At 30.3% G+C, this 16190-nt stretch overlaps 2 protein-coding genes across 4 annotated transcripts in view; one reads left to right on the top strand and one right to left on the bottom strand.

Moving 5' to 3' along the window:
* The first annotated feature begins 852 nt into the window (after window positions 1–852).
* The window catches only part of LOC127277854 (histone deacetylase 6), a 79867-nt gene continuing 64529 nt past the window's right edge, over window positions 853–16190 (top strand). For 2 of the 3 annotated variants that reach the window (XM_051299248.1, XM_051299244.1), the window contains exon 1: window positions 854–1127. The gene's annotated coding sequence lies outside the window, so the exon portion shown is untranslated. Of the gene's footprint in view, window positions 1128–1252; window positions 1362–16190 lie in introns of all 3 variants that reach the window. The other variant, XM_051299245.1, reaches the window with a different exon arrangement.
* On the bottom strand, window positions 13981–15781 carry LOC127277857 (rho GTPase-activating protein gacO-like). The gene is made up of 2 exons (XM_051299251.1): window positions 15757–15781; window positions 13981–15590 (listed from the first exon to the last, which is right to left on the bottom strand). Exons 1-2 carry the CDS (start codon window positions 15779–15781, stop codon window positions 13981–13983), a joined length of 1635 nt encoding a protein of 544 aa, XP_051155208.1.

Here is a 16190-nt window from a genome sequence, read left to right as displayed (position 1 = left end):
GTGTACTTGGCTTTTGCTACGGAAGCTTCTACGCGCCACCTCATAACGAGGCGAAACCAACTTATGCTCGTTTCATATTTAACAGACAGAACATCGATGTTTCAATGTTCTTGTCGTAAAGAACACACAAGTTGGTTCGATGGCTCGGTGGTTCGATATTACTCATTAAAAAATCATTATAAGATGAAATATTTCTTACGTTGAATAATTTGAGTAAATTTTTTAATTTTAAATGTAGAGAATATCGTTATTTTAAAGTAAGTTGGATTCTTGTGTTTTTATATAATATAAAAAAATATAATATATAGATTCATTTTTATATAAGGTTATGTTTAAATATATACAGGATGTTCAAAAACTATGGAAACTTGCAACTTTTTGAGCACCCTGTATATAAATTTATATTTCTTCATTTACTTAAATATTTTTAATACTAATTATTGTTATATTAATATTAAAAAATTCATTGCAATTATTATACATATAGATTATTTAAATACAACAAATTTCATCTTATATTTTAAAGATGAATGGATTTATCGAACCACCAAGCCGTCGAACCATCGAACCAACTTGTGTGTTCTTCACAAGAACATTGAAACATCAATGTTCTGTATGCTAAATAAGGTTATTCAAGTTGGGTGTGGGAAAGCCAAGATGGATGATGGCTGATTGTGCACCAGCCATCATCCATCTTGGCTTTCCCACACCCAACTTGAATAACCTTATATGAAACGAGCATAAGTTGGTTTCGCCTCGTTACGAGGTGGCGCGTAGAAGCTTCCGTATTTTGCACCTATTCTGGAACCACCTTAACATAGCTATTCTGATATTTTAGTTTGACAATCGACCACCTTACAGCGAACAAGAGTAGTTTAATTCCCTGTTCTGTATCTATATGATTGTTATAGACTTTCTCTGATGTAAACAAAACATCCAAGTTTTGACCTGCTGCTACAGAATCTTTGCATTTCAGTCATGTTCACTGGAGTTGACCTGATTCATCGAAGTAATTAATCAACTAAGAAGAAACATATTTCGAACACATTCCAGTTGTTCTTAACATTTTTGATGCATCATTGCATTTGACATAAAAATACTGCTAGGTGTTAAAAGTCAACGATAAAGTAATATTAAAATTTAGATATATTTGAATTATTTTTAAAAATGTGAATCTAAGGTTATTCTACAAAAAGTTTATACTTTGTTCTTATCTAATCCTACCTCTTGATAAGAAAATTACATTTTACAGGATTTATTAATAGAAAGTGTGTTATAGTATATGCACGCAATTCAGTTTTGAGCGTTATATTAATAGCACACCTTATATGGACAAGAATTTCTTTCATTTTTAAAGTATAGTGAGTAAACTTCTAAAATATTAAGGGCATGTGACTAAGGTCATGTGATTCTACATTAAAATATTCTTCTGAATGACAGTGGGGCAAAATAACATTAGTTGTCTCAAAATCCCCTACAGAATACAGTTTTTAACCGATTTTAATTTTTTTTCCATGATCGGTATAAAATTTGTACGAGATCTCTAAAAAAATTTTGTTAAACATTCAGAATTTTTCAATGAATTAAATTTAAAAAAAACGATAACATTTAGACAAATGGATTTTAATAAAATTTTCTTTAACGTTTCGCAATCACATTTATTTCCTCTTCAGGGAGTCTAATAATACAAAAAAATTATTAAATTAAATTAAAAACAAAAATACAAAGAAAGTAAATTAAATTAATATGAGACGAAAATTAATAACAAAAACAAAAATATAGATGGTAGTCAGCTAATTAAATAAAATAAATATACAAAATATATATACAAAAAACAATGTAACAGAAAATATAAAAATAAAAAATCAATATGCAAAATAAATCAAAAACAATATAGAAAATAATAATTAAAATAGTTTGAATACAATAAATAAAAATAAATTATAGATATAAACATGAAAATAAGAAAAATAAATAAAATAAACATAAAAACAATTTACCAAATAAAACAATCAAAATAAAAGTAGCAATCAGCCATTCTCACAATCGTCAATCATATTCATACTATTTTATTTATTATTTTGTATATTATTTTTATTTATCTTTTATTTTATTTATTATTTTGTATATTTATTTTTATTTTTTCTGTTCCCTGTTGAAAATTCCGACCTCGTTTACGACGTCGTATTCTAAGTAGTTTGCGACGTAGTAAACGACGTAGTAAACGACGTAGTAAACGAAGTAGTAAACGACGTCGTAAATGAAAGCGGAATTTGGGATAGCAAACTACGTCGTTTACTACGTCGTTTACTACGTCGTTTACGATGTCGTTTACTACGTCGTTTACTACGTCGTTTACTACGTCGTTTACGATGTTGCAAAAATTATTTTAATATTATTTATTTAGTAATTTAGTAAGTCCAATATCCAATATTAAAAATTTTAATAATAATTTAAAAAATCAATAATTTAAAAAAAAATTTATTTTTATTATTTTTTTATAGTTATTATTATTATTTTATTTTTAATATTTAAATTAAAATAAAAAAATGGTCATCAAAATATTAGTGAAACCATTTCTTCCAAAAAAGAATTTGTCTCAAATCCAATAAAGGAGAGACATCGGGCAGAAAAAAATTTCGACAAAAAAAAAATTTTCGATCACTGCTTATATACCAATCTAAAGGCACCTCAACTGCGAGAAACAGTTATGATGTTCGCCCTCCCTGTGGCGTTGAGCGAACTTAAGTCCAGAGCTGAGCCATCAGCGCAGCGCGGAAACATTTGAAAAATTTGATTTTATTAGATATTTTATTTTATTTTAAATATGACAAATAATTAACTTAATAAATAATTAATGTCATAAATAATTATTAATAACATAATGTCATACTTAATAATTCGTTAATTAATTATTTTTAACGAAAATTTGACAAAAACAAAATTTGTTGGCCAAAAAAAATATTACCATTAAAAAATAATTTTTTTGTTAAAATTTCGTAGTAAAAAAAATTTTTTCAAGACAATTATTTGTGACCTAAAAAAATATCACGATGAGAATATAATTAACAAAAAAAATTACTCGTAGCACAGAAAAAATTTCACCATGAGAAAATAATTTTTTTTAAATTTTATTTGTAAAAAATTTATTGGTAGCTCAAAAAAAATATCACGATGAGAAAATAATTTTTTGTCAAATTTTCTCTGTAAATAAATTAATTAACTAAATAACGTACCGTAAAACGGGGTTATTTCGCTCATTGCGGGTAAATTCGCTCACCCACTTTTATGCTTTATTTCAGCTTTAAAATAAAGTTTAATACCTTTATTAGCAGGTAAAAATGTTAAATTTGTTAATAGAAATACTAAATTTTAGTTTTTAATCAAATTTAAAGCAAAAAAATGGGTGAGCGACTTTACCCGCACTGAGCGAAATAACCCTGTTTTACGGTAATTATTATAGTTACTTAATTTTTTACTACGAAAATGTAACAAAAAAATATTTGTAGAACAAAAATAATATCAAGATGAGAAATTTAATTATCTTTAAATTTTCTCTGTAAAAAAAATATTTTGTGGCCTAAAAAAATTATATCACGATAAGAAAATAACTTTTTTGTCAAATTTTCTCTTAAAAACAATTAATTCACTAAATACCGTAATAAATCGTTGATTTTTTTTACTACGAAAATGTACCAAAAATTTATTCGTAGCACAAAAGAATATCACAATGATAAAATAATAATTTTTTTTCAAATTTTCTTTGAAAAAAAAAATTCGTGTTTTTAAAAAAAATCACGATGAAAAATAATTTTGTTGTAAAAATTTCTCTGTAAAAAAATTTAACAAAAAAATTATACGTAGCACAAAAAAATATTACGATGAGAAATTTACTTATTTTAAAATTTTCTCAATAAAAAAATTATTTGTGGCCCAAATAAAATATCACGATGAGAAAATAATTTTATTTGTCAAAATTTCTCTGTAAAAAAAATTAATTAAATAATTATATAATAATAAAATGTTTGGTCTGTCTTTCTGTCCTAACTTGAAGTTGGCCTTTTCTGATTTCACGTATTTTTTTGAATATAGTAATCTTATGACGTGTCAAATTTTGACAATTCTTTTTCTCATTTTTGCCAAAGTTGTATAATTGTGTTTCCAAATTTCGGAATAAGTTTCTTTAAAATTCCAAATTCGAAAATTCAATTCACGAAGCTGAAGTACACAACGTTTACCAACGAAAATTTTTTTAAAGTTGTATATTGATTCAAAAATTGTATACAAATACAAAAAATTTATAATGAGAAAAAAGATGCGCCAGGAAATTTCGTACAAGATAGTAATTTGAAAAAAATTTATTTTTAAGGTACCAGGGGCCAACGATTACCTATTAAATATTAATTATAAAAACACAGGCCTCGAATCAACTTAAAGACACAAAACAGTCGTTTTAGTCGATTTATATTCCAAAAAAAAGTGGATTTGTTTTTCATTTTAACAAAAATATTTTACAGATTTTTAAATAAAAATTTTTTTTTAATAATAATCCTTTTCGAAGGGTTAAAGTTGAAATTTTTAGAAATAATTAAATTTCAAAAGATATAGTTAATTTTCAAACAATTATTAAATTTTACAGATCTAAAAATAATTTATCAAACAATTTTTGGAAAACATTTTTTAAATTTAATTGAATTTTCAAAGATTTAAAATTGAGATTTTTGAAATTAATTGAAACTTTAAGTGTTTTGTAATTAAAATTTTAGATGATTTCACTAAAAATTTATTAGAAAATGCGGACAAAATACAATAATTTGAAAATCATTTTTAATTGAAAAATGGTTTCACATAGTTGAATTTTCAAAGAATATTATTAAAATAGTTAAAAATAATTGAATTTCCTTAGAGTTATAATTGAAATTATTAAATTTCAAAAAAAAAAATTTCGATGGAAAATTTTAGAAATTTTAGATGCTTTTAAATTCAAATTATTGAAAATTCAATTAATTTTGAATTAAAATTTTTGAGAATAATGAAATTTAATTTTGATTTTAAATTTGGAAAATAATTGTACTTCAGTTCATTTTGAATTAAAAATTTTGGGAAATACTTGAATTTTACTTGAAATTTTTTATAATAATTTAATTTAAGTTCATTTTTGATTGAAAATTTGGATAATTAATTTTGAATAGAAATTTTAGAAAATAATTGAATTTTATTTCATTTTAAATTGAAAACTTGGTAAATAATTAAATTTTAAATTGAAAATTTTGGATAATTATTGAATTTTAATTGATTTTGAATTAAAATTTCGGGTAATAATTGAATTTTAGTTTATCTTGAATTGAAATTTTTAAAAAATAATTCAATTTTATTGTGATATTTTTTTTTAAATTATAAACAATTGTTAAATTTCATAAAAATTTTAATTGAAAAATAATTTTGATATAATTGAATTTGTGATGTATTTCATTAAAATTATTAAAAATAATTAATTTAGTGAAGAATCATTTTAGTTCAAAATTTGTTAAATAATTGAATTGAAGAAGATCTGAAGAAGATCTACATTTTATACCAAAAAAAATGTATTTTATTTACATTTTCTTTTCAAATGTAAAAAACAAGTCGCATTTTATTAAAATAAGTTGATAAAAGTCGTATTTTTGAAAAAAGTCGGAAAAAGTCGTATAATCCGAGGCCTGTAAACATATAATTTTCATTATTATCATTTAATATGTTATAATATTCTAATAAATTAAATTATTATTAATAATATTAATCTTTAATTTCTTTATAACAAATAATTAAATCCTCAATTTGGCGCGCTTGCGCGCGTTTAATTTTGCTAGTTAGCTTAATAATAAATTAATTAATTTTTTTATTACGAAAATTTAACCTGGTAATAAATGTATTAAACTTTATTTTAAAGCTGAAATAAAGCATAAAAGTGGGTGAGCGAATTTACCCGCAATGAGCGAAATAACCCCGTTTTACGGTACGTTATTTAGTTAATTAATTTATTTACAGAGAAAATTTGACAAAAAATTATTTTCTCATCGTGATATTTTTTTTGAGCTACCAATAAATTTTTTACAAATAAAATTTAAAAAAAATTATTTTCTCATGGTGAAATTTTTTCTGTGCTACGAGTAATTTTTTTTGTTAATTATATTCTCATCGTGATATTTTTTTAGGTCACAAATAATTGTCTTGAAAAAATTTTTTTTACTACGAAATTTTAACAAAAAAATTATTTTTTAATGGTAATATTTTTTTTGGCCAACAAATTTTGTTTTTGTCAAATTTTCGTTAAAAATAATTAATTAACGAATTATTAAGTATGACATTATGTTATTAATAATTATTTATGACATTAATTATTTATTAAGTTAATTATTTGTCATATTTAAAATAAAATAAAATATCTAATAAAATCAAATTTTTCAAATGTTTCCGCGCTGCGCTGATGGCTCAGCTCTGGACTTAAGTTCGCTCAACGCCACAGGGAGGGCGAACATCATAACTGTTTCTCGCAGTTGAGGTGCCTTTAGATTGGTATATAAGCAGTGATCGAAAATTTTTTTTTTGTCGAAATTTTTTTCTGCCCGATGTCTCTCCTTTATTGGATTTGAGACAAATTCTTTTTTGGAAGAAATGGTTTCACTAATATTTTGATGACCATTTTTTTATTTTAATTTAAATATTAAAAATAAAATAATAATAATAACTATAAAAAAATAATAAAAATAAATTTTTTTTTAAATTATTGATTTTTTAAATTATTATTAAAATTTTTAATATTGGATATTGGACTTACTAAATTACTAAATAAATAATATTAAAATAATTTTTGCAACATCGTAAACGACGTAGTAAACGACGTAGTAAACGACGTAGTAAACGACGTAGTAAACGACGTAGTAAACGACGTAGTAAACGACGTAGTAAACGACGTAGTAAACGACGTAGTAAACGACGTAGTAAACGACGTAGTAAACGACGTAGTTTGCTATCCCAAATTCCGCTTTCATTTACGACGTCGTTTACTACTTCGTTTACTACGTCGTTTACTACGTCGTTTACTACGTCGCAAACTACTTAGAATACGACGTCGTAAACGAGGTCGGAATTTTCAACAGGGTTATGTTGTTTCTTGTATATGGACATATCTCTGAAACATTTAACTTCAATGTCTCTCGCATATATTTTGGTTATTTTAATAAATTTTTAATTGTTTTTTGTTGGAAATATTAATGCTTGATACGAGCAATAATTTCCAAAAAATTTAACTTTAATTTATTAAATGTGTAAATAATAATTTTAATTTGAATACGTGATTTTTAACAATGTCTACTTGTCCCTAACCGTACTTTCTGATGTTTTAAATGATAAAATTTTTTATTTAATAAAAATTACTAGTTCTAAAATATGTCTTTTTAACCCTAGAAGGAGTCTAGACATCCCCATCTTGAAACTTCTGTAAAAGAGTTTCTATTTAACATATAAAACTAATTATATATAGGGTCAGTTGGGGTAAATGGGGACAAGACGTTTTGGAGCTTAATTTGCAGTTTTAAAATTAAGTTCAACGTCAATTTTTTAACCTCAGATCACCTAAAGCGGTTCTGAGTATTGCCAAGCTTTTATCTTGACAATTGGCTGCAAGATAATTCAAGTTATCGCTGAATGCATCACTGAGAGACCTTTTGGACTGCAGCGCAACAAGGTAAGAGACAGCAGCGCCACTATGGTTTTGGTGTGCGGCGGTACAATTTTGGGAGCGTGACTGTCCAAAATGTTAGTGAGTAGCTCACAGAAGTTGTGGGGACGCTACCTCGTGGCAATCAGACAGGGACTGGTGGTAAAGAAGTGCATGCCTACCTGCCTTAGTGTTTCGTGAATCGTGCTTGAAAATTCGAAACTAATTTCTTTCGTTTGAACCGTTAAGGTAAGTGACATTTTGAGGTTAGAATGAACGTGGAGAATTATTAATTGTTAATTTTCTCTTTATTAAATAAAAAGATTAATATTAAATAGGGTCAGTTGCGGTAAATTTAAACGGAATTGCTTAGTTTCGACAATAACGTAAGTTTTTTATTTTAAGAAACAATACCCTACCGGAAGGGTGGTACTGGATTGGTACTGGGAAATTGGAACTGAGATCTCAGTACCAACTCAGTACTAATTTAGTGCATTCTGGTACTGAAATGGAACTGGGAAATTTACCTGCGAAAAGGGTCGAGTTACCGTTAATACCCTCATAAAAGTGAAAAGCGACTAGCTTTTTCAATATGTTTAAACTAAAACTTTATATTTATTTCAATATTATATTTGTTTTTCATGGATTTATATTATTTTCATACATTATTATGCATCTGATATTTCCTTTGTCAGCTAAATTCAAAAATGATGTCCATTTTTTTATCAAACTTAAGGTATACGAGATAAATTATAACTTTTTTAAATGTAATTATTTTATGATAAATTTTAGATATTCATAATCTGGAAATATTAACGAATCTGAATATATATTTTTTAAAGTTGAGTTATTAACCTTCGCCGGACTGGATACTTTTTATATACACGGTTGACAAGATCCCACCCAGGGTGGGACAAATGTTTTCTTCTTTGTATATTGCAATAAAAACTTAGAATCATTCAGTTTTTTTCCAAAATTGTTATATGTTACCAAATAATATATTTTATTTATGTTTTGTTGATTTTTTATTTGTTTAAACAATTTATTATTAATAATTTATAACTTTTTCAAATATACATACGACAGTAGAAGAATTTTATAAATTTGTTACCTTTTCTTCGTAGTTATTAATTCAAAGGTTATAAATAAAATAAAATATATAATTCAATTTGCAACAACTATTATTATAAATTGTTTAAACAAATAATTGTTGCTGTTTATTAACATTCTTCATAATATTCCTAGAAAATTGCAATTTTTTTCTAATTTTGCAACTTAACAAGCACAACATAATAAACATGAAGATTTTATATGAATTTACTATTTAACCAATTGTTTAAACAAATAATTGTTGCTATTTATTAACTTTCTTTATAATGTTCCAAGAAAGTTGCAATTTTTTTCTAATTTTGCAACTTAACAAGCTCAACATAATAAACATGAAGATTTTATATGAATTTAGTATTCAAACGATTGTTTAAACAATTTATTGTTGTTATTTATTAACTTTCTTGTAGTGTACCTAGAAAGATGCAGTTTTTTTCCTAATTTTGCAATTTATCAAACCGAATATAATATAGCCAGACAGATTTGACATAAATTTACTAAATTAACAATTGTTTAAACAATTGTTGAATTTACAATTTTACATCACATCTATCTTTTATTATATTCGGCTTGATGAGTTGCAAAATTAGAAAAAAACGGCAACTTTCCAGGTGCCGTACAAAAAAAGTTAGTAAATAACAACAATAAATTGTTTAAACAATTGTTGAATTAATAATTTTACATCAAATCTATCTTTTATTATATTCGGCTTGATAAATTGCAAAATTAGAAAAAAACTGCATCTTTCTAGGTGCAGAACAAAAAAAGTTAGTAAATAATAACAATAATTGTTTAAACAATTGTTGAATTAATAATTTTACATCAAATCTATCTTTCATTATATTCCGCTTGATAAATTGCAAAATTAGAAAAAACTGCATCTTTCTAGGTGCAGAACAAAGAAAGTCAATAAATAATAACAATAAATTGTTTAAACAAATGAAAAATGCAATATAATATTTTTTATATCTATTATTTGACATCATAAAACACTCACAGTAAAAAGTCTGCATGATTTCAAGTCTTTTTGTAAAATAGAATTAAAAAAATATCTGAATCATCCCGGTTATCTCCGTACATACATTGATAAAAGTTATAAATAATCAAGAAGAAATTTTTTTTAAAAATTTGTTTTTACATTTTTTGAAAGTTCTTAAGATTTTGTTCAGTGACTTAAAATCGCGATTCAATTAAGGCAAAACTTTAGAAGATATGGCAATTTCAATTTGTCTGGCCCACCCTGGGTGGGCATCTTGTCAAGCGAAGGTTAAAATTACAAATTTTTTAAGCAATAAAACTCGGGTTAAAATTTTAATCCTTCAACAAAGGACCTAGGGATCTATTGTTCAAGGAGGGATTGCAATATAATATCCAAACTTAACAGAAATTTTCTTCAAACTATTATGTTTTTTTTTGCTGTTTTACACGTATATCATGAGAGACGGTTTGTTGATCTTATATACTGTAGCTAGTTGTGCAGTAGATGCAATTATTTCCCTCAAACAATATTGGAGTAGTTGAGGTTATGTAGGTGGACGCTACTGTCCTTTGCGTGATCGCCCAAATAATGATACACGACACAAGTAATTATAACGAACAATTTGTATTTATTGGATCCAGAAAATAATTAACAATAAATGTAATTGAAGCAATAAATTAAAAAGCCTTGACCGGTCGGCTAACGCAAGTGCGTCCATAAAGAACAAGTAACAATTGCTGACTGACTTCGCGGCTAAACTCATCTAACCTCACCTTAATAGAAACCGCTTGTCAGGGGCGAAAAGTGAGGGGGCTATCCCTCAGTCGCCACATCACTCCCCCCCAGTGACAATGACATATACACTAGGTTTTTTGTAAGGATAGGAAGGAATTTTATTTTTATTACAAGCTTTACATAGTTGAAAAAAAAATATATTCTGAGCTAGCTACGTCAGTCTTATAGTTTCGTAAAATAACAATATAAAATTATTATTGCGAGAATCTTTGTTAGTTGTGGATTGAAACGCTCAAAATAAAAAAAAAATAATCTGAAATAAATATTTAATATTCATCACATAAATAAAGTAACTAAAATGATTTCTTTGAGGGAATTCAAACAATAGAACGTTTCAACCACCCACTTTTAATTCTCTTATTTTTTAAATGAGACCTTTTTACTTAAAATGTTTGGTCTAAATTTTTGTTTTCTTTGCACCATCGTTAGGTCAGTCTTTTTTTCTACATTTTCGCAATGTTGATTTGACTTCGATGTCGACGGTTGATTATCATCAACATTAATTGATTGATGCTGAGTTTTTGAATTATTTTCATAATTTAAACTACTTTTGTTTTTCTTGTCGCTAGTTTTTTCTACTCTCGGATTATCGCTATCTATCAGATTTTTTATATCGCGTGAATCGTTATCAACTTTTTTCGATGCATTTTCTACAGTTTTTGTTTCCCGTGAATTTAAAGCGCTACTCTCTTGATCGTTGTTACAACTTGTTTTTTCCCTAAAATTCGACGAAGAATTCGATTCTAAATCTTTCAAAAAATTCGCCGGTTTTAAGTTTTCAATCGAAATTTGTTTATGAGTAGCATTGACGTCAACTTCAAAAATTCTATCACTTGTGCGATTTATAATCTTGTAGGGACCAGTATAAGGCGGTTCCAAAGATTGTTTTATTTTTCGAACTCGATAGAAAACATGTGAACACGTGGCTAAATCTTTAAACACAAAAGCTCTCGATTTATGCCTGTGCTCGACGGGTATCGGTTTGACTTGTCTCATGTGACTTTTAAATTCCTCGATAAAAATTTCAGGAGAAGGCGCGTCATCATCGTAAATCACGAACTCTCCAGGCAAACACAGAGAAGTTCCGTATAAAAATTCTGCGGGTGATGAACCGATATCCAAGACATTATTACGAATTCCTAAAAGAACAGTTGAAAGGACTTTGGACCAATCTCTAGTTGCATGGCACATTATTGCAGCTTTAATTGAACGATGAAAACGTTCTATCATTCCGTTAGCTGCCGGATGATAAGCCGTTGTTCGAATGCGCTTGCAACCAATTGTTCTAAGAAGTGCCTTGAAAATATTCGATTCAAATTGCCGACCTTGATCGGTTGTGAGAATTTCTGGGGCACCAAATCTCGATACCCAACCATCTACGAATGCTCTGCAAATTGTCGCAGCCTCGATATCTCGAATCGAAATGTCCTCCGGCCAACGTGAAAATCGATCAATCATTGTTAGACAATATTTAAACCCTTCACTGACCGGCAGAGGTCCAACTATATCGATATGAACATGTCTAAAACGTGAATCCGGAGCAACAAAGTTTGCTGGTTGAAGAATATTATGACGTGACACTTTTGAACGTTGACAATCAAGACACGATTTCGCCCATTTCGTAATATCTTTAGCCATACAAGGCCACACGTATCTTTTGCTAATAATTCTTCTCGTTACTTTTGCACTGGGGTGAGCCAACTTGTGAAAAAGTTGAAATACCTTTTCTCGCAAAATAATAGGTACGAAAATTCGCAAATTTTCCCCCGAAATATCGCAATACAACTCCTCGTCATTCGATCCGACAATTATTTTTGTCATTTTTAAACTGGAAGATGTTGATTTCAATTGCGCGGCTAATTCGGAGTCCTTAGCTTGAGCTTGAGCAAAATCGGTGAAACTAAACTCAGTGGGTAAAATAATGCTATCAATCCGAGAAAGAGCGTCTGCAACGACATTTTCTGAACCCTGCAAATAAACGATGTTTGTAGTAAATTGCGAAATGTAACCAAGTAACCAAGCTTGACCGCTTCGACGGCAGCTTCGGAATCGGGCGTCCAATCGATCGGGGTCTTGTCATTTTTCTTTGACTCACCTAAATACTGTACTAAAGGTTTTTGTAATTCAGCGGCATGAGGAATACTCTTTCGATAGAAATTTACCATTCCTAGGAAACGTCTTAATTCGGTGACCGTTTTTGGTTGTGGGTAATTGACTATAACCTCCGTTTTAACCGGATCGGGTCGAATTCCAAATTTATTGATTAAATAACCTAAAAATGTAATTTCCTCACGACCAAATTCACACTTTTTGATATTAATTCGAAGACCAAATTTCTCGAGTCGCCTGAGAACCGCCTTAACGTCCTCCTCGTGTTGCTCAAGGGTTTCGGATGCGACCAAAACGTCGTCTATATAAGCGAATACGAATGGCAATTCGTCCAAGGCTTTATGAATATACCTTTGAAAAGTAGAACTCGCATTTCGTAATCCGAAATTCATTACCCGGAACTCGAAAAGACCGAACGGTGTGATAATAGCAGTTTTCGGAATGTCCCCAGGAAATACTGGGATTTGATTGTACGCTTTTTCAAGATCTATCTTAGAAAAGGAATTTTTATTATGAAGAATCGAAGTAAAATCTAATAATAACGGTACCGGATATTTGTCTGGAATGGTTTCAGAATTAACTCGCCGGTAATCTCCACAAACTCTCCAGGAACCGTTTTTATCCGGTTGCATATGCAAAGGTGATGCCCATTGACCTTTTGACGGTTGACACACCTCAAGTTTGCATAAATTCTGAAAATAATTTTTAGCAAAAATCATTTTTTCTAAGCACAACTTACGAGCTCTCTGCGCCACTGGAGGACCTACTGTATCTATGTAATGATACACCTCCTGTGAGATTGGCAAATCGAACTGTGCAAGACCCGTTACCTTCGGAAAATCGCTAAGAATTTTTGCAAAAACACCAGAATTACCAACTGTGCTAATTCCCACTAAATAAACTTCCCTCAATGCACCGTCTATACTTCGATTAAAATGAATGTCGACAATTTTCCTCTCTTTAAGGTTTACCGAAAGGTCATAAAAAGAAAGCAAATCAGCCCCTATGATTGGTTGAGGAACTTGAGAGACACAAAAATTCCAAGAAAATTGTCTATCTAATCCAAGATCTAAATCCATTCTTTTTTCCCCGTACGTAAAAATCTGAGAATCATTCGCCGCGTATAAAATCCTATCGCTTAGTTTACTATCGTTCAATTTATTTACAGGAATTATAGAGATGTCCGATCCGGTGTCTATCAAAAATGATAAACCGGAATTGGCATCTGTGATATGGAGACGTTTGGAATTATTTGGACTCATCCCGACAGTCCCCGTGAGAGGATGTGAATCTAGTTTTCCGACGATTTCCCTTTATCATCTGACCACGAACAAGGCGGAGTGCAACTCTTGGCCTTTTTACCAAATTTTCTATGCTTCCAGCACAACGTGTTACCGCAATTTCCTTTTTGATAATCGCGACTATTTGACTGCGAACTAGAATTACTGCGACCGCGTTGATTTTTCTTTAATGATTTAATATCATTTTCCATATTCGCTAATCGTTTAGAAACTTCTTTCAATTCAGATATTAGGTTCGATAATTCGGAAGGATTTGAATCTACGACTGAAACTTGATTTGCTGTATTTTGAGTTTCATCATAAATCTTATCCGCGGCCTCTGCAAGTTCGTCAAGACAGACATTTCGCATTGGAGCCAAAATAGATCGACATGATGACGATAAATACTCGAAGAAAACAGCCTTTAAGAAATCCTCCGGACAAAGATTATTGTCATTAAGTCTACGCAATTCTGCAAGTAATTGAGACGGTTTATCCGGTACTGTCAACTTGCCCTTCAATAATTGCTTGAACCGTTGTTCTGCCGTCGCCGAGAAATTTGCTATTATTTTTGCCTTAACCGAGGAGTAAATGTTTTCCGGAGTAGGGTTCATTAAAATTAAATCTCTCACGCACGCAGATGCTTCTGAATCTAATTCCATATTTATTGCATTAAATTTTGCAGATTCTGAGGTTATATTACGCAAATCAAAAATTCTTTCTACTTGCGCGAACCAAAGAGTTGGGTCGGTTTTATTAAATGGGGGAAGTCTCGGAATATTATAAGATACTTGACCCTGTAAACGAGTTAATTCCATTTGTAAACGATTTAATTCTAGAGCCACAGAAGAACCCACTCTTGACTGATCAGAGGCTACTTCATACATTGTATCGTTCTCCATAGTGCTAGTGCGAACGATTCCCGCACCAAATTCTACCACTTGCGTATTCCCACTCTGCACGTGTTCCGACAGCTGAACCTTTTGGGAAGGGGTAATCACGCCCCCTGAATGTCCCGCTCCACCCTCTAACAATACCCCGCCTGAAGATTCGCGTATCTTCACCTGCCCTGTCGACGCTGTATTTTGTATCAACTTGGCATGCATCTGTGGCGGAGGGGGATGGTAACCCACACCTTGTCTAGTTGACGGGAAATTGAACGCCAGAGGAGGTGGGGGCTGGCTACCATTGCCTTTGCTAGTTGACGGGAAATTGAACGCCAGAGGAGGTGGGGGCTGGCTATCATCGCCTTGTCTAGTTGAGGGGAGATTAACTGAGGATTGAGGGGAGGGATGAGTGCCTGTTGCTATATTAGGAGCAGAGCTAATATTCTGTACTATCGGTGGTGGTGGATTGTTCACAATATTAACCGATGGGGGTGGAATATGCATGGGCGGTAATATTTGCGATTGATTACTTCCCGAACTACTCGAAGGGGGTGGATTATTTCCGGGTTGATTCAGATCGATTGGAAAATCACTTGGTTGATTTTGCACGGGTGGATTATTACCTGGTTGATTTTGAGCAGGCAGAATATTACCTGGTTGATTTTGCACAGGTGTATTAATACCTGGGCCACTTGCACCCGGGGGGTTGTTACCTGTGTTTGGGCGTGGGGTACCTGCGTTTTGATTTGTTTGACAAACATGAATAAAGAAAACATGATTCTAACTTTTATTTATTTTTTATTTTTTTTTACCATACTATTCTTGAAACAACCATTTAATTAAACGTGAAAAAGAAAATCTTTAAATATAAAGTTCTGTACACGCTTACCAATTACTAACGCGTATACCTATGTAGTGTTATCATCCTTCACTGCCTCAGCTGCGTTGACTCGATTGGAGCACTTGTCATAAGCTGTGGACCCCACAGCTTGATGATGTTGAATGGCTCTGCTCAACCCGAAGATTGTCGAATTTTGTCGACTAGATTCGACAATTGCGAAGATGGCTCGTGACTTTAGGCTGTCGTCTGCTATTCCCTACCGGAAAGGCCCCTCTTGGACACTAACTTCTCTGCTTGGCTCAGCTTGGCTGCTCACCCGACCAGGAAAAATGGCGTTGACTTCCGCTTTCCCAACCATGTGCTCCAACGGATTTTTCCCATGGAAATTGATTGGAATGATGCAGTCGCCAGTTGACTGTCGAAAGATTGTTGCAGATTTATTTGTGAAATACGATTTTCAGCGTTTGCCTAGGAAACCTCTCGTATAGTAGCT

This window comes from Leptopilina boulardi, unplaced genomic scaffold, assembly GCF_019393585.1.
Source record: "Leptopilina boulardi isolate dan_hultmark-lab unplaced genomic scaffold, ZJU_Lbou_2.1 LbouV2_187, whole genome shotgun sequence".
Taxonomy (NCBI): Eukaryota; Metazoa; Arthropoda; class Insecta; order Hymenoptera; family Figitidae; genus Leptopilina; species Leptopilina boulardi.
Note: the sequence above shows the minus strand (reverse complement) of the source record. Positions and strands in the feature narration are given on the sequence as shown.

Coding starts and splice junctions, on each gene's coding strand:
- LOC127277857 (XM_051299251.1), bottom strand. CDS start 15,781: ATGATAACACTACATAGGTATACGC. Junction 15,591..15,756: donor AACACTACATAGGTATACGC/GTTAGTAATTGG, acceptor ATCAAAACGCAG/GTACCCCACGCCCAAACACA.